This window comes from Mercenaria mercenaria, chromosome 13 (genome assembly GCF_021730395.1).
Source record: "Mercenaria mercenaria strain notata chromosome 13, MADL_Memer_1, whole genome shotgun sequence".
Classification (NCBI taxonomy): domain Eukaryota; kingdom Metazoa; phylum Mollusca; class Bivalvia; order Venerida; family Veneridae; genus Mercenaria; species Mercenaria mercenaria.
This window is the reverse complement of record NC_069373.1, coordinates 29,708,757-29,730,019: the sequence shown is the minus strand read 5'-3', so window position 1 is coordinate 29,730,019 and position 21,263 is coordinate 29,708,757. Positions and strand designations below refer to the sequence as shown.

Here is a 21,263-nt window from a genome sequence, read left to right as displayed (position 1 = left end):
GGTCAATTACTTAGTTTATCAACTGAATAATTACCGATAATCTTTAACGTTTTTTTCATCTCTTTCAACACGGGTGGATGGACGATGGTTATTGTGTCCACATTTTTTAGACACTTTTCAAAATAAATATTTTTCGGGAAATAATACTATTGTACATAATACTCCTTTCATAAAAGTGACAGTATTAAAAGTGTCAATTATTAGGGCGAGTGGCTGTTCACTAAGGGCGAGTAGATATTACTGGCTATTAGTCCTGCAGGGCGAGTGGTGTGAAAATTTTTTTTACACCCCTGAATTTAGTCTAAATTCTTATATAAATGCTCTCTCAAATGGGCTTTTTCTGTTAATTCTAGGAAAAAAAAAAACTCTTGTTTTAATTAAAAGTGCGGGAAACGACGGGGAGGTAAGATGGAGGGGTGGGGGGCAAAATACATGCTGTACACCGGGTGTCCTTCAGGTCCCGCTGCTCCTACGCCTATGTTACACTTTTTGCTTATCATTTTGATCATTCTATCATATTTTCTTCGATCGCGCACCTCGTCACGTGCCAAATGTTACACGTGTGAGCACCGGCCGAAAAGAAAAGAATTATCAATCTGTCTCCGTGGACCTTATTAACAAGACTTTGTGCCAGAGACAATAATTAATCTGTGCTCGTTAAATCCAGAAAAAAAAATCTGAAGTTACGTAACCCTTGCGACGACTGCGCTCATACCTTTGTGGAATTTAAAAGTATACTCCAGACTGCAAATTCAACAGGAATATAGGATATATAAAAATAATGATTAGAAACAAAAAGAAAATATCAAACCTTTGTTAAAAAAAACCCTGACTGGAGTAATGTAAGACTAAAGAAAAACTTTAACGGAAAGAAAACAAGTTTCAGCTCGCATTAGCGTTAATTATTCATGAATGATTTGAAAATAGTTTGTAAATGTTTAAATCTGTTTCTGGACATCGTAGCTCTGATGGACAATAGAAGTTGATAAATGATAGTTCGGGGATATTTTTTTATAATTGAAATCGGCGGTTATGAATAACAATATTTTACGTTCTATGACTGTTGTCTGGACTTTTTACCAGTTATTTAAGTCAAATGTAAATCTGGCATAATAAAGATAATAATAATAATTTAATAAAAACAGAGAATGGGTTCACGATCCGATTTCGCTTTTAAAAAAGGAGATGCTTCCATATAAACAGCAACATTATAAAAAAAAATAAAACAGATAGGTTGACGAAATGATAAAGAATTAATCATTGTTTAAACAGATCTATAAATTTCAAAAAGTAAAATATGATTATAGCATGACACACGTCAAGATTTCTATCTTCTATCGGCTGATTGTACACCTATGTAAATTTTCCTTTGTGCGCCTCATATAAATCTGCATAGTGCCAGCAATACTACGTCATTTATCTCATACGTCATAAGTTTCTTTCAAAGAAAAAGAAGCATACACAACTGGGACTCGATAGGGTGAATATTGTGTTCATTGTGAAAGAAATTGGATATGTGGCGGACTGTAAATACTTCATTAAGGATGCTAAAATACAGGTTATCTTTGAACCATGCGTTTGGAAATGATGTTAAATTGAACAAGTCATCGTTTTCAAGGGCATGGTGCGATTGATGCCTGAATTTCATCGATGTGTAAAAGAGCTTGTTTGTTACAACTGATTCATGGAGGATTGGATAGAGCTATTGAAGACTTGGAAGAATTTGGAGTGTTTACAACTTTGATAGGTTAAAAGTGAGTCAATTTACATTTTTTCTAGATCTAAATAACATGTTTTTTAAACACAAAATTTCATTTCACCCATGCATTCACTTGTAGTGAATTGTGAACGAAATGAGTTTTGAGTCGCTCCCGATAAAATTCACGAGAATTTTCCCGCAATACTTCATATTAGAGAGCAAACTCCAATGGCGACAAGAAATTACAATGGGAGACTGCCGTTGAAAATATAAATTTGTCATTTATTTGGATATTTGGCAAAGCAGAAAAAAATCGTTAAATTTCTCGAGGGTGACTTTTTTTTAGTTTATCAAACCATGTTTACTTTGCCGGTAAGTGTCGTAGTTTTGTCATATGACTCCAAAGTTGGGGTAAACCTTTGGAATGGAACAGACTTTAATATCCACATCCCTAGCACTAATATTCCTGCAATCCATATAAAAAATAAAAAAGTGACATTCCCAACATGAGGAAGTACAAAATTAAAACTTACCAGTTTTATGAATGATTTCATGGATTCGTCTAACATTGCCATGACTTGCTGCATAGTGTAGATCAGTCCAGTTGTGGTTATAACTCGGAGGTGGCACCTTGTAACAGTAAAAATAACTAGCAGGCTTGTCTTCCCTTGGCAGCACACTGGAGCCGTTGTATTCGCACCACATCAAGCTGCTAGCTTTTACACCCATATTCTGTCATTGTGCTCATTAGGAATGCTCTCTAAGAATTCTATAATACAGTAAGTATGGAACAATATATCAACACAAAGAAATGTTCTCCAGCAATTCCGGAATCTGTAAGTATGAATTATAAATTTACCTAAAGGCTCTGGAATATGTTAAGTATGAGAACTGAAGAAGCACATGTATAATTCCCATTAAGCCTGCAAAGATTCATTGCATTTCAAATTAAACAATGTTTAATAAAATAGCTGGAAATAAGGAATGCTGAAGGAATTGGATACAGCAGACTAGAAAATAATTAGGATACTAGACTACAGGTTATCTTTGCACCATGCTACTGGCAATGATGTTGAATTCCATGAATCATCGTTTCAAGAGCATTGCACTAGCGGAGATGATCAAAGAAATAAGTCTTATGATGTTGTCAAGGAAACTGACAGTTATGAAATAGAATCTACGTTCGTCATTTGTAAATTTTGGAGGGGATACAAGTTTGGAAGATTAACAGTGAGTCAGTTTACCTTATAAAAGTTCATTTTAGTTTTTAAATAACGTTTGTCTTTTTGTTTATTCAGAACCCGACAATTTTCAGCACATCTGCATGTATCTTAAATTAGTTTCCAGTCATACGTGCGAGTCATGGAATTTGTGAGGAACTATCTAATTTGCATATTTCCCATGATGCCTTGTGGTCAAATTCAACATGGTGTCACACATCGATTTCGGGTTGCGACTGATACTGGAAAACAAACTAAAAGCATTCATCCAAATATTCCCAGAAGAGTCGGCTCGACAGAAATGTAGCAAACATTTCAATTAGTTAGCCAAGTTAAAAGTTTTTGGGCAAAATGCATGAATATGACACAAATTAGCCTGATATAATTTTCATATTTTTTAATGGAAGGGAATAGAGCTCTGACTGATGCCCAGTAGTACCCCCATTCTCGATATCGACAAATAGGATAAATCCCGTTTTCCAGTATTAACCACCAATAAACCCCGGTCCCAGTTTTACCGTGAGGTGGGTATCGGCCATTACGCTACATGGCGGTAGTGTTTAGATTATCCTTTTTTTCAAGTTTTAAACAAAGAAAATGAATAAAAAAGTATTGCAGATTATCATTAAACATTGTTGTAATTAAGATGTAGCAAAAATATCCTCAAAGTTTACTTTATTTTTGAAATTTTATCTTTTAATCTACATTGCTGCTTCCGTGGCTCGATACCGAAGTTCTGCGTATTTTTCAAGGTAAACAGATTATTTTTGAAAAAAAAATGTTGCCGAGGTCGTAGAATATTATTTCCATTGTGGGAAAGTAAGAACTTTCCTAAATCCTTATCTTCTGGCAAAAATAATCGCTAATATTGTACACGGTCTTTATATCGGTTAATCTTGCCAGCCCTGCTGACCCTATTTACGGAAATACCGGAAAACGGGATTTATCCATAATGTCGATATGGTCAATTGAAGTTGAAATGTTGATGATAGGCCCATACACTGGCACCAGAACAGAAAGAAAATGCCTCTGTACATTTTATACCCTACCCCTAGGTATTCTATAAGAACCATGGTCATGAACAGGAAAATATACTAACTCGTTGCAATCGCGCAATTCATACCTAAAACACGTAGTTCTGTAAATGTGTACTATGGATATCAAACATGTGGAAATTTATCTTCCATTGTGTACCAGTCACATTTCTTCAATACATCTTGTCTTAGAAAAACAATGCGTAGTTTATAGTTATTTCAACGTTACACAAAAAACTTGCTTGAACTTCCCTGTTGAAGTTCCGTTCTAGATTACAAAACCATCCTGATTGGCTAATGTGAAAATGTATGTCAATTGTCATTTTACTACACGTGCTCGCTAAAATGTGAAAATGCAGCATAAATGTGCAAATTGAATAAAATAAACAGAACAGATGCAGACCAATGTACGATTTCAAATTAAAGATCCTATACAAGATGAATTTCATTCAACATTTCGAGTTTTATTGTAAACGTGATTTTTTGTTAATTCTGTTTTTGTCTGTTTACATTTCGCCAAACATGTGCACTCTGCCGTGACCTCTAGACCGGATGTTCATTAGGGAAGGTCAAGCAAGTTTTTTCTGTAACGTTGACAGAAGCATAAAATATGTTGATAATCTCAGCAATATGGAATATTGAGATAATGTGACTGGTGCACGATGGAAGATAAATTATTGCTTGTTCAATACACTAGGTACCCATTCACCAAACTGCGTGTTTAATATGAGAAATTTACGATTGAAACGGGTTAGTATATTTTCCCATTCATGACCATGGTTCTTATAGAATACCTAGGGGTAGGGTATAACATGTACAGAGGCATTTTCTATCTGTTCTGGTGCCAGTGGGCCGCTAGCAAGACATTTCGACCCCAAGACATTACAACCCCAAGAGACAATTCCACCCCAAGACATTTCAACCCCAATTCCTTGGACATTTCGACCCCATTCAATGATATGTCTGAAAACATCTAAGAATGTCGTCGTTATTATAATTAAGTTTTAATCTATAGATAACTGAGCGATTTCAAAATGTAATAACGCTTAATTACCAATTAAAATGTTAAAATAAGGTTATGAAAAATGAGTGATTTTTATCTCACAATAACGAAATAATCATCATTTATAAATCATTCTTTTATTGACGAAAATAATGGGATTTATTTATCAGCCGCGTTTATTACGTAAATAATTTATGAAGAAATCGTTCTGATTATCAGTCTTAAAATAACATTCATATAATATATGTTTATACTAATTTTCAAATCATCAAAGGCTATATTCCAAAAAAAAAAGAAGATTTTTAAATCATGTGCCAATTTCGCTGATTTTAATTACGAAAATAACTTTAATAAAGTCACATCCTTAATACCTCTTTATTTACTTATTTATTTTTATTTTATTTATTTATTTATTTTTTTGGTGAAAGATATATGCATCTTATTTCAATGGGATTCAACCAAATATAAATAATTATAACGTAATTCATAGAAGGTTAAGATGTCACCATATTCATTATATTGATATTTAAAATCATAATCAGAAAAACGTGATATATATGCAGAGATGCAGGTTACGCATTTCAATTATGGAAATAAGAATTACTTCTTTTAGGGTAATTGCTACAACAAACAACATATCACTTTTGATTGGATTATCACGCCTTGATTAATTGTTTGTTGATATACAGCACGTGTATATTTATCGGCAGTGCGCATGCAATTAACAATCAATTAAGCAATTGTGGTGACATCGTATATTTATAAACATGTGTCAACTTTATCTTTAATTTGGGTGAAAGTGTAAAGAAAACAATAGGAAATTAAACAACATATTGCTTATTTTCGCATTTAATGTTATATTCGTAAGCAATTTTGACGCACACATCTTAAGTATTTGCTTTACAGAATACAGAATAAAATTTCTGTTATTTACAAAGTGCAAGATTCTTGTCTTTGAATGACATTTCTCCCAGTTGTAAAATATCAAACACGAAATCCCCGTTACTGCGACATATAAGAATATGCGAGTACTGTTCTGTTAAGTACGGGGAAAAAAGTTATCATATTTTATATCTTTAAGGAAAATGTGGCAGCCGTATTACTTTTTTCTATATTAGATATTTTAGCAAATACACGTGATTTAAAGTATGATTTTAACAAGCGATTATATACTCATAATATAGTCAGGGTTTTCCCGGACGCAGGTTTTCTGCGTCCCTGACGCGCTTTTACTGCTTTGAACTCGCATTTTTTAGTGCCTCTGCGTCCCACTGGACCCGCAAAATCGGTCACGAAACTCCTTTGCACTGAAGCCTCCTTTGCGCAGATACCCATATAAAATGCGCAGTTTTTTACCACCGGGACCATCCCCGAATCGTGGGTGCTCATTATACACAGGTATAGACGATTTTCTAACTTCAAAACAAGTTTTGTTATCGATGTTCGCCATTTTGGTAAAGGGAAACTACTTCTCCGCGCTAACTGTCACCGCTAAAATCTAAGATTGCCGTTACGTTCCGTAAAAGATCGAATGGTTTATTTTTTTATTAAACAAAATTAATTTCATATAAATTTAAAGTATTTTGATGAAAAAATATTAATAAATCACAGAAATTATGATACTAATTAAGGATCGAGTATTATCTTTAACCGAGATAAAACTGTGAACAACATAATTGACACGAGGTGACACGTTAATTGCCGGTAATTACTGGCTATTTGATCATAACAAAAAGACTATCACACCTTTTGTAATCAGTCTGAATTGAGAAGCTCATGCCATTTTGAAAGATACCATTCCGAAATATTGAATCAACTGCTGTCTAAATTAAAAAGATACAATTAAGTTCATTCGGTTTTAGGGTAAATTTTTATAGTAATAATGTCCATTTTCAAGATCAATAATTTGTGGACCCCCAAAAATTATTAGGGACCCTTAAATTAGCAGCCATGGGAGTCCATGGACTCCCAAATAAAAAACCCGAGGGAAAACCCTGATAGTGTATTTTACTTTTTTCTATATTAAATATTTTAGCAAATACACGTGATTTTAAGTATGATTTTAACAACTTCAAGCGATTCTGAGGGGTCGAAATGTCTTGGAGTCCAAATGTCTTTGGGGTCGAATTGTCCAAGAAAATTAAAATTTGGGGTTGAAATGTCTTGGGGTCGAAATGTCTTGGGGTCGAAACGTCCAAGATTCAGTGGGCCCATGCAGGCATTTTGAAGTGGATAAACCCATAAACAAGGTAGTGTTACTGACGGACGGATTGACAGACGGTCAGTTCAAGCACTTTGTGTCTCGCGGGTATTCCACACCTGGGGCATAAAAAATAAAAACTCACAGGCAGGTTTACCTCAAAAATATAAAATCTACCATTTGCTGTCAATTTACAGGAAGTTGATTTTGTACCTCTTCACCGCCGGAAGTTGACAAATACAGCGGCAGAATTAGAAAATGGATAAAATGCGAAATGTGACAATTTTCAAGATTTAAATAGTTTTAGTAAAAAATGTTTGAAATTCCAGATGATGACGAAAATTTCTGGAACGTAAGTATTCACAGCTGCGGTGTATTTTGATGAGAAAATCATCTACCTAGTACCTGGACTTGAACACTACGACCTCCTTGCAAGTCAGGTACTCTACCAACTGAGCTAACCGGACTCCTGGTTAACCAGAAGCCTCGAATCACTACAGTCCTCCTCACTTAAATTTTGAAGGCTTAAAATTTATCGTGGAACCATAGAGCGAGGCATCAACTGATACAACTGTCTGCGTAGCCTTCCTTCACAGTGGATTTGCAGAGCGGGGCATCAACTGTTCAGCTTCCAACAGAGTATAGCTTCTGCAAACCACGTGCTCTACATAAAATGGTCACTGTAGCTCACACTTTCCAATTTAACTCGTCGCCAATTGTATTTTGGTGAGAAAACCATCTACCTAGTGTAGGACTCGAACCTACGACCTCCTGCTTGCAAGTCAGGTGCTCTACCAACTGAGCTAACTGGGCTCTGGTTAACCAGAAGCCTCGAATCACTACAGCTGTTACAGTATTTGGCAAATTAACCCTCTGGCAAATCACAACGGGAAGTCAACATAATTTTGTGGCTATTTATCATGTCAGGTCTTCTCCTTAAGAACTGCCCTGTTACCCGCAGCGGGGTAAAAGGGATTGCAGGCAAAAACTACATGGCTGCTTTGGCTAGAAAACTAATATTAGTAATAAGAGCTTACTAACTCATACCTGAAGTTCTGAAATCCTGTTTGGACCATGTGGTATGTTGTCCGTTGCGCTTTGAGGTCAACGCACAACAATGCGACACACATAGTGACAATGTGACATGACACACGACAATGTGACGCAACATCGGGACAATGTGACACAAAACACGACAATAATATTGCAGTGTCATGTCACATTGTGACTGTCACCTTTCAAAAGCGCAATATTTCGCATTGTAACATCGCATTGTCGGGATGTAGTGTCGCATTGTGTTGCGTCGCAGTCTGACTTGCTGCTCGCGATGCACGTCAATGCGACATGACAACGCGAAGCGACACCTGACAATGCAAAGCGATATTTCGCATTGCCGTTATGAAATATCATGCGTCATAACTCTGCCGGAATCGTGAAACACGACAATTCAAATGACACATGACAACAAGACACACGACAACGTGATGCTTGACAATGTGAAGCGACATTTAAATAATGTCATGTGGCGTTGTCGTGTGGCACTGGCGTGCGTTGATCTCAAAGCGCGACGGACGACATACGACTTTTTAGTGATAAATGTAGGAGGAAGAACTTTTCTAAAAAAGTATTTTACATCAACTAAGGCTCTAAAGTAACACACTTTGGTGTATATCAATTATTTCTTTAGAAATAAAAAATAGTTTTAGTAAGTTTTGTCCATCTCAGGGTTCGCACAGACTTGAAAACTCCTTGAATTTCAAGCTGCTAGATGAAAAGTGCTTGAATTTGCAAAAACCTCCTTAAAACTCCTTGAATTCGTTTCTTGCCTTGAAAACTGCTTGAAAAGTGCTTGATTTTATGAGAAAAGTCCTTGAATTTCCTTCTTCAGAAATTTTGGTCAGCTTAATAAAAATAGATCGTAAAAGACGCTTTGTTATATGTACGCATCGCCATGTTTTATGTCTACATAACCTATGTGTACCGTACGAAACGGGTTTTAAACAGACTGGGACTAGGAAAATTACAACGTGTAAAAATTACGGACACCATTTCCGTTACCGATATTCAAGAAAATGTCGTGTATTTTGAACAAAAAGTGGCTTGTATCCTATCCATGGCTGGTCGAGCACGAAAACAAACGGAAAGCCATGTGCAAATATTGTAACAAAGGTATTGACATTAGTTCAATGGGTGAATCGGCGCTGAAATCGCACGTCAAGTCTGAGAAGCACAAAAAATTGTACCTAATCGAGGGTCACCCACGGCCACTCTTGATGTGTTTACTATTCCACCTTCGCCCCCAGCAGCCAGAGGCACCTAAAACTTGATCTTATATGACATGATAAGTCGCTGTTGATGTAAGAAGTGTTGACCAATTGTTTGCCAGTCATTTTGTGTGTGATAAAGTGTTGATCAATTGCAAATTGGAACTTTATAGAAAAACTTATATCACGTGATAGTCATTTTGGATGTAAGAAGTGTTCACCAACTGTAAGACAGTCATTTCGTGTGTAATAAGTGCTTGTTCAATTTTTTGCTTATCCTTGAAAACGTAATAAAAGTCCTTGAAAACTCCTTGAAAACCCCTTGAATTTTTTGTTAGTCTGGCTGTATGAACCCTGCATCTGTACGATCTGTAGACTTGCTATAGGGACCATCTAACGCTAATTTTGTCGCATTTATCAAATATTTGATTTTCATCAATTTATTATAAAAAGCATTAGGAGTAAGATATCAAACTGAAATTTCTTCTAATAAGTAGTTGGAAATATTGTCAAAAGGAATATGAATAACACCTTTCTTCCTCGACGGACACACTGTCGGGATCATTTGCTGATCTTTGCCATTTTTGGCTTAAAATATTAGCTGTAAAATAAGGTAAAAAGTGCTTATAAAATATTCATTTTTGGTAAATAACTGCAAATAAAAACTTATTTTGATAGAAAATGACAAAATGTGAAAGTTTGTGACACATACAAAAAAAACAACATTAAAACAAAATCCCCAACAACATTAATTAATTTTGTTCGTCTGTCTGTACGTAATTTAGGATAAAAGCTGTATTTCTGCATGGGAAAAGTCCATGTTTTTCATTAACTTCAAATAATTGTAGAATGTTCCAAACACAAGATATTTCTATGAAATAATTATAATTATTTATTAAATCTTAATATTGTCTAAACAGATATGTAATTTGTATATTTTTACTGCCAACGGTTTTTTCAGGGGAACGTCTCAAAATGTACCATTTTTCGTGAAAAATGCATACTTCTTCATATATTAAATAGAGGAGTCATATCTTCAAAACCTGATGTCCGATTTTTATAAATGATACCTTGTTGTAAAGGACAAGCCAGTACCTAGAGAGAACAGGCCAAGTTGGGTTCGAACCCGGTCGGCTAGGGGTCAAGGTCATAGGTAAAAGTCTGGTAATATTCTCAAAATATGAACTTTTCAGAGCAGTCAAGGCAGTCCTGAAAACTCAAGCACTGTCTTCACTGAGTCCAACGACTCCGTTGGAGCAATACTCACGGCTCCCCGGGTCAGGCCAACTTAGTCTTGGCCAGCACCCTACCACATAAAATAAGTTTAGTCATTTTCTGATACCTGTCTTGAGCTGTGATGGCATCATATTATGGACTTGTAAGTAGCTTAAATGTGAAGCTAAGACATCTGCAAACATCGTCATATATGGTATAGGTAAGTACATGGGGTGTAGAGACTCAAACAGGGTTCATTATTAACTGAAATTCAGTTTATTATAATAATGTACCTCCATGTATTACCGTCCCTGACACCAATGGCTCACCCAGTTGTTAGAACATGGTCTTAATCTGTAGCCAGGACCCATACACAGTGTGCCCATACCACGTGACTTTGACGTCATTTTATGGCTAAGACGGCAAGTCAAATTCCGTCGATTCGATTCTTCAAAGTGGCGTAAGTTCTTTATTTCTTGATAAAATATGACCAAATAAAGCGCAGGCTAAGGAAAAAAGTGAGTACTTCACTCACAAGTAAACTGTTTTATCAATAGATAAACAGTTTTGGCCTGAAAACGGGAAAACTTTTTTGTTTAGAGAAAATGAGCATGGTAAGACGGCAAGCAAGGGCCCTTTTTGACAGAAAAACGGATGATTGTGCACATCAGAGGTGTCGCACGTATTACCGATTCACAGGAATTTAATGCCGGCTCTGTTGGAGGCCTTAATTGACAAAAATGTAGCAGGATTATTTAAAAACTTTTTAAAAATCCAAAATACGCTAAGACGGCAAGTCCGCTAAGACGGCAAGTCATTTTTTATAGTAATATCGTCTATGGAGTCGCACTTCTCTACAAGCGGTCATTGGATGTTTACCAATAGTAGATCATTCTACTTCTTGTCAAAACTATAGGAAAACATCAAAGAATCGTTATATAAGTGAAGTCATATGATGTTTTGAACTACATTGTACGTTATATGCTTTTTTTTTTTTTGGTACAGTTGCTAAATTGTGAGGCTTAATAGATAAATTAAACGAGAATTATGATTTGCTCTAGCAGGATTGGCATATAAGTGAGAACTGTTCTAGAAAGGTTAAGAATTCAAAAGCTACACATGTATACCATCTTGGATGTACCTCTGCATGTCGGTCTTTGGATTAAAGTATGTTACAGCGTTTCGAAAACTAAAGAACAAATAAACAGTTAGCAGCAGGCAACAACAAATAATACACATTTTTGACCTAATCAATACTACTTTATATGTTCACAAGTCTGTTGTACATATAATGTTTGAGTGAATGTTTTCTTGACAAATCGTTATGTATTAAAAATAAGGCTACTTATTAAGAAGAGTCATTTTGTCAACTTCCACAAATCAAAAACACAATTTTCAGATATATAGAATAATGTTTTGACAAATAAGAATCTTATTCTTAACTCAGTCTATAAGCAAGAAGACATGCTTTAAAAAGTATTTCTATGTAGCTGTGTTCAAAGTATTGAGTAGAATAGAAAAATCTTATTTTTTCCCCCAAAATTTAACACGATATCATATATTAAAATAGAAATAGTGGAAACTCCACAGGTCGCTCAATACAACAAAAACGAAAATGTTGCAGGCACGGTTTGATTGAGCCTGTTCATGGATGGTAGTGGAAATGCATGCTACCGTCCACGCCCTCTAGCCCCGGGTTGAGCAGAACTCAACATTTACACATGCTAAAAGTACAAAAAGCAATTTAGAGACATCCGCAGATGTATTCAAACTATGATGAACATGGAACCTTCAATAATACACGTGTTGAGGCGTGTAATTCCATGAAGAGCGGCGTTTGGTCCACAGATAAAATAAAGGGTTTGCCCCAAACGAGAAAACAATGGGCAGAACTAAACAAACTGGAATTTAGGAAGGGGATCTGAGGTTATGGAGCCTGCGTATCACAGGAACAGTCAAAAGACAAAATTAAAAAGCAGGCACCATATCCAAGGGGTGATTAAACAATACCAAAGGCTATGAAAGCGGGAGTATTGGAACCACCCACAAATACACCAACTTTCACAATTCTTGGAGAAAGGTTTGTATAATTCTAAACATTTCTGCAAAACAACTTCTTGTTTAGCCGAGCCTAATAAAATAAAATGTACTGATGTCACGACTTATATATTATAAAGTAATCGTGACACCAAAACATTAAAAATGTTGCAACCCTACTTCCTTAATTCATGGGTTGTTGTCTTTAAACTCCACTACCTTCTTAAAAATGTTTGTACAAACGACCGATCCTGCTACAACAACAGTAGAAGTCAGTGGGGTCCGCCAAACTGGAAACTAGACCTGTATCTACCCCAAGATCCCGCTGTTTCGACTTCCGTGCAGTTTTGAGATAAGAAAAAGAACTATACACATGAAAATCATCGGGAGAAGACGCAAATGCCCCGTTGATATGCTTTGATTCAATTTTGCTTAAAAGAAATCAAACAGTTTCATTTATCGGGCACACATACTTAGAAACTTCACATCAGGCAGACACCAACATTTGATATACTAAGATAAGATTTATTAATTGAGTCGGAAAGTCAAATTACAAGTAACATTAGCTCTGATGAGATTTTTAACCGACTATAAATTCTGGTTATGTACTGTTTTGATTCTATTTTCTTCATAATCTATTTTAAAAACTCTGTAGCTTTTACTCTGTTTTATTAACGTTTATCAAAATGACAACTTTCATGTAAATTTTTCAATTCAATAACAATTATAATAATCCGGAACTGATGTAATGTTATTAAAAGTCATAGTAAAGTACCCCTAACATCTAAATGTATTCAGGATTTGCAAGGAATGTCAATTATTTATCTTGTAAGTATTAATATAGAAAACTAGAAAAAATGATTAAGATCATATGCTGTTTTATTACTGACGAGTGCATTATGTATTAAGGCTAAACTAGAGAATTCTTTCTTATACGTTTTGAACTATTTTTTCACGGCATATTTTCATGCGTTTCGGTCACGTCTGCGGTTTTTCTGAATTGTTTTAAAGGAATACACCTTCTCTTTTCAACTTAGTCATGCTCGATGGATCAACAGACTTAAAAACATAATTTTAATACGAAATGACGCATTCTTTAACCTTATTGTATTTACATATGTATGAAAATATCAACCGACTGTAGAACAATGTTCAGAAAACATCAATAAGAATATATGTCGATTAGCCCGAAAAAACGGGCAAAAAACCTTACTGCAGATTAATCTGTCTTTTTTAAGTGAAAATGGTTAGTCTGATATTTTTGCAAGCTCTGGAATACGGTAATTATAGGTCTCAACCACTTCGTGGTTTCAACCTAAAAATCAATTTAGCAACATCCGATGATGTATTCATTCGGCGATGCATATGGTAGCTTCAATGATAGTGTGTAATTCCACCAAAAACGGTGTATGGTCCAAAGTTAAAATAATTGTTTTGCCTTAATGAGAAAACAGTGAGGATAAACTGTTCATATCTCTTTTGCCCAGCACTAGTGATTCAAGGAGAAGATGAAAGATGACCAATGAATGTCACTGAACTTTTATGTAAGTGTTCATTGAAGGTTCCATGTCACAGTCACTGCCGTTTGAATACATCTGCGGATGTCTCTTAACTGTTTATTGTACTTTTAGCATGGGTAAATGTTGAGTTCTGCTCAACCGGGGGCTAGAGGGCGTGGACGGTAGCATGCATTTCCACTACCGTCCATGAACAGGCTCAATCAAACCGAGCCTGTAACATTTTCGTTTTTGTCGTGTTGGGCGATCTGTAAAGTTTCCACTTTTCTCTATTTTATTTCACAAGCATTGATGAAACATAGTAAAAATGTTATCAGGACGGATTGATAGAAGGATGGACGGCCTGTAACCACGGAAGTGTTGAATTACGTAAGTTGGTGCAACCAGGTATATCTAATAAAAATGACTTGCCGTCTTAGCGGACTTGCCGTCTTAGCATATTTTGGATTTTTTAAAAGTTTTTAAATAATTCTGCTACATTTTTGTCTATTAAGGCCTCCCACAGAGCCGGCATTAAATTCCTGTGAATCGGTAATACGTGCGACATCTCTGATGTGTACAATCATCCGTTTTTCTGTCAAAAAGGGCCCTTGCTTGCCGTCTTACCATGCTCATTTTCTCTAAACAAAACAGTTTTCCCGTTTTCAGGCCAAAACTGTTCATCTGTTGATAAAACCGTTTACTTGTGAGTGAAGTACTCAATTTTTTCCTTAGCCTGCGCTTTATTTAGTCATATTTGAACAAGAAATAAAGAACTTACGCCACTTTGAAGAATCGAATCGACGGAATTTGACTTGCCGTCTTAGCCATAAAATGACGACAAAGTCACGTGGTATGGGCACACTGCATACCTAGTCAACCATGTATGAAAGTGGTACAAGTTTAGGTTAAAAAGGACATATCTGTTTAGACAATAGGTAAAGGTCTTGTTTATTATAGTCTCACCCCTATTGAAAGGTCCAGCCGATTTGGCTTATGAGACACTAAATAATAAGATTTAATTAATGAAAGTTATTTCATAGAAATATCTTTTGTTTGGAACATTCTAAAGTTATTTGAAATTTATGAAAAACACAGACTTTTCCCGTACGGAAATACAGCTTTTATCCTAAATTACATGCAGACGGACGAACATTATGTTGTTGGGGTTTTTAGCTCACCTGAGCCAAAGGCTCATGGTGAGCTTTTGCGACTGCTCACTGTCCGTTGTGTGTTGTGTGTTGTCTGTCCATCAACATTTTTAGCTCACCAGAGCACGAAGTGCTCAAGGTGAGCTATTGTGACCAGTCATTGTCTGGCGTGCGTCGTCCATCTTCAGTCGTCCGTCAACATTTGCCTTGTGAACACTCTAGAGGCCACAGTTGTGACCCAATCTTTATGAAACTTGGTCTGAATGTTAGTCTTGATGATCTCTAGGTCAAGTTTGAAACTGGGTTATGTGGGGTCAAAAACTAGGTCAGTAGGCCAGATCAAAGGAAAAGCTTGTGAACACTCTAGAGGCCACAGTTATGACCCAATCTTAATGAAACTTGGTCAGAATGTTTGTCTTGATGATCTCTAGGTCAACTTAAAAACTGGGTTATGTGGGATCAAAAACTAGGTCAGTAGGCCAGAACAAAGGAAAAGCTTGTGAACACTCTAGAGGCCACAGTTATGACCCAATCTTTATGAAACTTGATCAGAGTGTTTGTCTTGATGATGTCTAAGCCTTGTTCGAAACTGGGTCATGTAGGATCAAAAACTAGGTCAGTAGACCAGATCAAAGGAAAAGCTTGTGAACACTCTAGAGGCCACAGTTACGACCCAATCTTTATGAAACTTGGTCAGAATGTTTATCTTGGTGATTTCTAGGTCAAATTCGAAACTGGGCCATGTGGGATCAAAAACTAGGTCACCTGGTCAGATCAAAGGAAAATCTTGTGAACACTCTAGAAGCCACAGTTATGATCCAATGTTTATGAAACTTGGTCAGAATGTTTGTCTTGATGATCTCTAGGTCAAATTCTAAACTGGGTTGTGTGGGGTCAAAAACTAGGTCACTAAGCCAGATCACAAGAAAAGCTTGTGAACACTCTAGAGGCCATAGTTGTGACCCAATCCTTACGAAGCTTTGTCGGAATGTTTGTTTTGATGATGTCTAGATCATATATGAAACTGGGTCATGTTGGGTCAAAAACCAAGTCAGTAGGCCAGATCCAAGGAAAAGCTTGTGAACACTTTAGAGGCCACAGTTGTGAATCAAAAATTATGAAACATGGTCAGAATGTTTGCCTTGATGATCTCTAGGTCAAGTTTGAATCTGGGTCATATGGGGGTCAAAAACTAGGTCACATGGTCAAATCAAAATAAAAGCTTGTGAACACTCTAGAGCATCTACTCTAGAGGCATTAATTGTGACTCAATCTTTATGAAACCGAATCAGAATGTTTGTCTTGATGATTTCTAGGTCAAGTTTGGAACTGCGTCATGTAGGGTCAAAAACTAGGTCACTAGGCCAGATCAAAGGAAAACCTTGTTAACACTCTAGAGACCACAATTTAAGTTTGAAACTCATGCGAATTAGTCAGAATATTAGTCTTGATGATCTATAGTTCAAGTTTGAATCTGGGTCATGTGGGATGAAAAATTAGGTCACCTGGTCAAATCAAAGGAAAGCTTATGAACACTCTAGATACCACACTTGTGAACCAATCTTTATGAAACTTGGTCAGAATGTTTGTCTTGATGATCTCTAAGTCAAATTCGAAACTGGGTCATGTTGGGTCAAAAACTAGGTCAATAGGCCAGATCAACTCTGGTGAGCGATATAGGGCCATCATGGCCCTCTTGTTTAAAAATATCTTCTCCTTGAAAACTACTGGGCAGATTTACACCAAACATCACGGGAATGATCCTTGGGTGGCCCCCTTTCAAAATTATTCAAAGAATTGAATTCCACACAGAACTCTGGTTACCATAGCAACCAAAAGCAAAAACTTTAAAAATCTTCTTGTCCAAAATCGCAAAGCATAGAGCCATGATATTTGGCATGTGACATTGTCTAATGGTCCTCTGTCAAAATTATTCAAATTATGCCCCTGGGGTAAAAAGAGGCCCCGCCCTGGGGTCCCCAGTTTTACATAGACTTACATACAGCCAGCACGGCACCTTCATTTGAACACCTGTCGCCGCGATTCCAATTCGGGTGTTTGTTTTTACTGTTCGCTGCGAAAAACTCTTAAAAATCTTCTTGTCTGAAACCACAAAACCAAGGCCTTTGATATTTGGTATGTAGCATTGCCTTGTGGTCCTCTACCAAGATTGTTCAAATTATTACCCTGGGGTGAAAAGAGGCCCCGCCCCAAGGTTCCCAAGTTTTACATAGACCCGTTGTTTATATGACTGAAAAATTGTTGAAAAAGACATTAAACCCAAACACACACACACTTTGCATAGACTTATATAGGAAAAAACTTTAAAAATCTTCTTGTCTGGAAGTTCAAGGCCTAGGTCTTTGATATTTGGTATGTAGCATTGTGCAATGGACCTCTAACAATATTTTTCAAATTATACCCCTGGGGTGAAAAGAGGCCCACGCCCGGGGGTCACTTGTTATATGAGTAATATAGGAAAAAATACTTCAAAAATTATCAGATCATATTTCCTAGACTGTTTGATTATAATTACCTGATGATCCCAAGTGATTAGGGGTCACCTAACTGTGACCTTGACTTACTGACCTACTTTCTTGTTGTTTTTTTAAGATACAGCCTTGAAATTTGGATGACATGTACAGTTTTGCACATCGATCTTAAAACTGACTTTCAGTGACCATGACTGTGACCTACTGACCTACTTTCTAATATTTTAGCATCAGTTTGCCATTTTAAACATGTGACTCATATTACTCAGGTGAGCGATTCAGAGTCATCATGACCCTCTGTTTTTATTTTCAAAATCATATGTTCTCCCAAAAATATTCCAAGACCCATTTTGTATATATATCTATGCTCCAAAGGAAACCCTTTTCCAGGGGAAACCTTCCCCTTTTCGCAAGGCATCATAGTTTGTTGATATCATTATTTCTCTCTTTTTATATATACTCCGGTACAATAAAGTCCGTCATAAAACATATCATTTCAAATGTGTCTTAAGTCTGGGTGTTTTATAGTGATTTTAAAGATGATTAAAAATTAGGTGGAATTAATGGAATTATTTCAGTTAAGATACTTTTTAAAGGACAAAAGAGAATGTATAAGTTAATCCCTACTGCTTAGTCTATCAAATTGACGTAACCACCTTCATAGAATCATACTTCTTGGGAAGGTTTCACATATTGAAAGTAGTTGGAGCTTATGTTATGCTATCATTCATTCTATCAATAAAATCTGTAAAAAGATCCTTTGGAAGCAAAGAATGCAACCAAGAAGAATAATAGCAGACTCAGTTTGATTGAGTCTGTTCATTAGAGGTAATGAAATATGCAACACCTCTCATGCCCCCTAGCACAGGCTTAAGCAGAACTCTATAACACATATTGATTGACTCCTTGATTAGCTTGTAAATTGTCAGCAGGTCAATAGTGGATGATAAAAAATCTGGCAACTTGAATTTCGCTTTTATGTCAGATTAAAGCAAAGTGGGTAGCTCCAGAGCAACTATATTGCTCAAGCTGAAGCCCTAGCCATTTAGCCATTGCCTGTGGTAGATTTGAAGTCAAGGTTTGTGTCTTAATAAGGAACAATGATTTTATCACAACATTTATTTCTGAATTTGTGTGCACACAAATTGCCTTAAAACAAATGTTTCTACATGTGCTTTTAATTTTAACCTGTACTTCTTTATTTAAGTTCAGTCCTTTGTTCTAGGATGTTCCATTAGAAGACAACTTCCTGTCAAAGCCTGGACCCCTGACAGGTAAAGAGAACAGGCCACAGTTGAGAGTACCAGATACAGCATGCACTGGAAATCCTGCCAAAAGATTATGTATGTTGAATCATTTTTTTATGACTTATTTTATTTGCATACTTATCCTCCCTTGTCAATTTCCCAGGGAATCAGGAAATCTGATACCTCTACCAGAATTAGAATCCATATTCAGAATCATATTTCATTGTTTTGCTGTCAGTTTTTGGTTCTCAGACCCGGGTGTTATATATTATGTGACTGCAAATACAATCGCTGTTGATATTTTTGTTTTCTTTGTAACCTAGGCACTGACTTCAACAGGGATGGGGCATTACCAGTACAGGCAGAGGTCAACAAGTCACAGCCATGGTTAAGAGGTATTGACAGTATAAACAACAACAGGAGTAGCACTGTAGGGAATACTGGCACACCAGTACAAGCTGAGGTGAAAAAGTCACAGCCTCGGCTTAGAAGCATCAGCAGTATAAAGAACAGTAGCAGTACTGTAGGGCATACTGGCACACAAAATGTTCCCACACAACAGAGCAACAGGTCCAGTGTATACCAAGAGGCTCCAGTGCATATACCCTTTCCCATGCAAGCACCATGTTCAAACATAGAGTCTAGTATACAGCCAGAATACAGAGGTTCAATGACTTACGTAAATACTGACAAAAACAAAGGAGCTTGTTCACATCCAACAGGAAATGGTGCAGATATTAGAAATATTAACTCACCTGGTAGTAAAAGTGATAAAAAGGTGCCTGAAAGAATAAGTTGCCCAGTCAGTGAAAATGGAATTCAGTCAAACAAAGAGTCTAGTATACACCCAACCTGTTTACAGAAAGAACCTTCTAGCACAGATGGTGGTGGAAAAAGGAGGTCAAGGTCAAGTGAGAGTGAGGCTGGAGATCATGTGACACCAAAAAGGAAAAGAAAATTTCCTGGTCCTGCTGGCATTCTTCCAAAACTGGTATGGTAGCACTTTGTGGTGTCAGATATTGCTGGGGCCCTGTTTGAGAATGAATAAATATCATTTTGTTACCAGAGGTATGTGATTGATGTACTTCTGAAAGGATAGATCAGTGTAAAGGGTCAAACCTTAAACAAGTTAAAAGTAGTTTTTAAAATGAAGAAGAATGAATATTTGAGAAAGGGTTGCACTGGTGAAATTATGATTTCAGTAGTACATTGTAAACATTTGAAAAACTTTTTAAACTTTGAAAGAAAGAACTCTTGTTTTTAATAGGAATATTGTGAAACCTTTTATGCAGAACAGAATTTCTTTTCAAATTTGAAATGTCTTATGTTTGCAGGGTCCAGGAAGAAACCTAGATACAATGTCCCCAGCAACACTGAATACATCCACACCAGTGTCAGACAAATCCCCTCCAGTAAATATTCTTGTTCTTGTTAGGTTTTGATTTTTAACTTAAATATGTTTATGTAAAAGTGAAATAAAAATTCTAGCTTTGCAGGAAGCAAACCTACTGTCTGAAATACCAGGCTTATGATTTTGCATCAGTTTTTGTAAAGTTGTTCTTCAAAAATATCAACATGTTGATACAGTATTAGTCATGTATCTGAGGCACTTCCTATCATAGTTTCATTCTTTAATACCAATCAGAAAACTTAATCGTCACAATCATAATTACTTTTATTGAATCCAAGAACACTGGTGAGGTTAATTGACAGCCTTTACAAAACCATATATAGAAAAAAGTAGTTTAGAATATATCAAATATATAGGATATTTGTTTGTTTAAGTGTAAGATCGAAACACATTTCATTGAGTGTCTTCAACTTCATATACAATATTTTCGAGAGTTGCGCAGCCACTCGTGAAAATGTAAATTATGATGTTCACAAGTGAAATGTATTTCGATCTTACTCTGAAACAAACTAATGCTGTCTTTACTTTATGTATTTTCAATGCTTTCTAGATTTTATAACGATGGAATGTATATCTTTGTGATCCTGTTAGTATTTATATACATCTATACTCTTTACTAAAGTACTAATCCCCAATGATAACGCGATTCCCGCCGAAACGCGAGGACGAGTCTATTTCATGATAACTGACGAAATAATAATTCATAATGGTTACCAATTTACTTGACAATTAAATATTGGTATTTCTTTCATTTTAAATAGTTATTATGTATATGGCAACATAGCTCAGTTGGG

General features: G+C 36.1%; 2 protein-coding genes and 1 non-coding gene across 4 annotated transcripts in view; 1 reads left to right on the top strand and 2 right to left on the bottom strand.

Annotated features, from left to right (window-relative positions):
* The window catches only part of LOC123529055 (ankyrin repeat, PH and SEC7 domain containing protein secG-like), a 19,105-nt gene extending 11,730 nt beyond the window's left edge, over positions 1–7,375 (bottom strand). Inside the window, exons 1-2 of one of the 2 annotated variants that reach the window (XM_045309247.2) lie at positions 7,314–7,375; positions 2,233–2,468 (exon numbers count right to left, since the gene is read on the bottom strand). In XM_045309247.2, coding sequence (XP_045165182.1) covers positions 2,233–2,428 — 196 coding nt within the window. In that variant the 5' untranslated portion in view covers positions 2,429–2,468; positions 7,314–7,375. Of the gene's footprint in view, positions 1–2,232; positions 2,469–2,943; positions 3,334–7,313 lie in introns of those variants that run through there. The other variant, XM_045309246.2, reaches the window with a different exon arrangement.
* Positions 7,353–21,263, top strand: part of LOC123529056 (uncharacterized) — a 27,158-nt gene continuing 13,247 nt past the window's right edge. The window contains exons 1-4 of the mRNA XM_053521403.1: positions 7,353–7,508; positions 19,037–19,154; positions 19,382–20,049; positions 20,393–20,470. Coding sequence (XP_053377378.1) covers positions 7,470–7,508; positions 19,037–19,154; positions 19,382–20,049; positions 20,393–20,470 — 903 coding nt within the window. The 5' untranslated portion in view covers positions 7,353–7,469. The remainder of the gene's footprint in view (positions 7,509–19,036; positions 19,155–19,381; positions 20,050–20,392; positions 20,471–21,263) is intronic.
* Trnaa-ugc (transfer RNA alanine (anticodon UGC)) lies at positions 7,897–7,969 on the bottom strand. Its single transcript has one exon. It is a non-coding gene; the product is annotated as a tRNA-Ala (tRNA).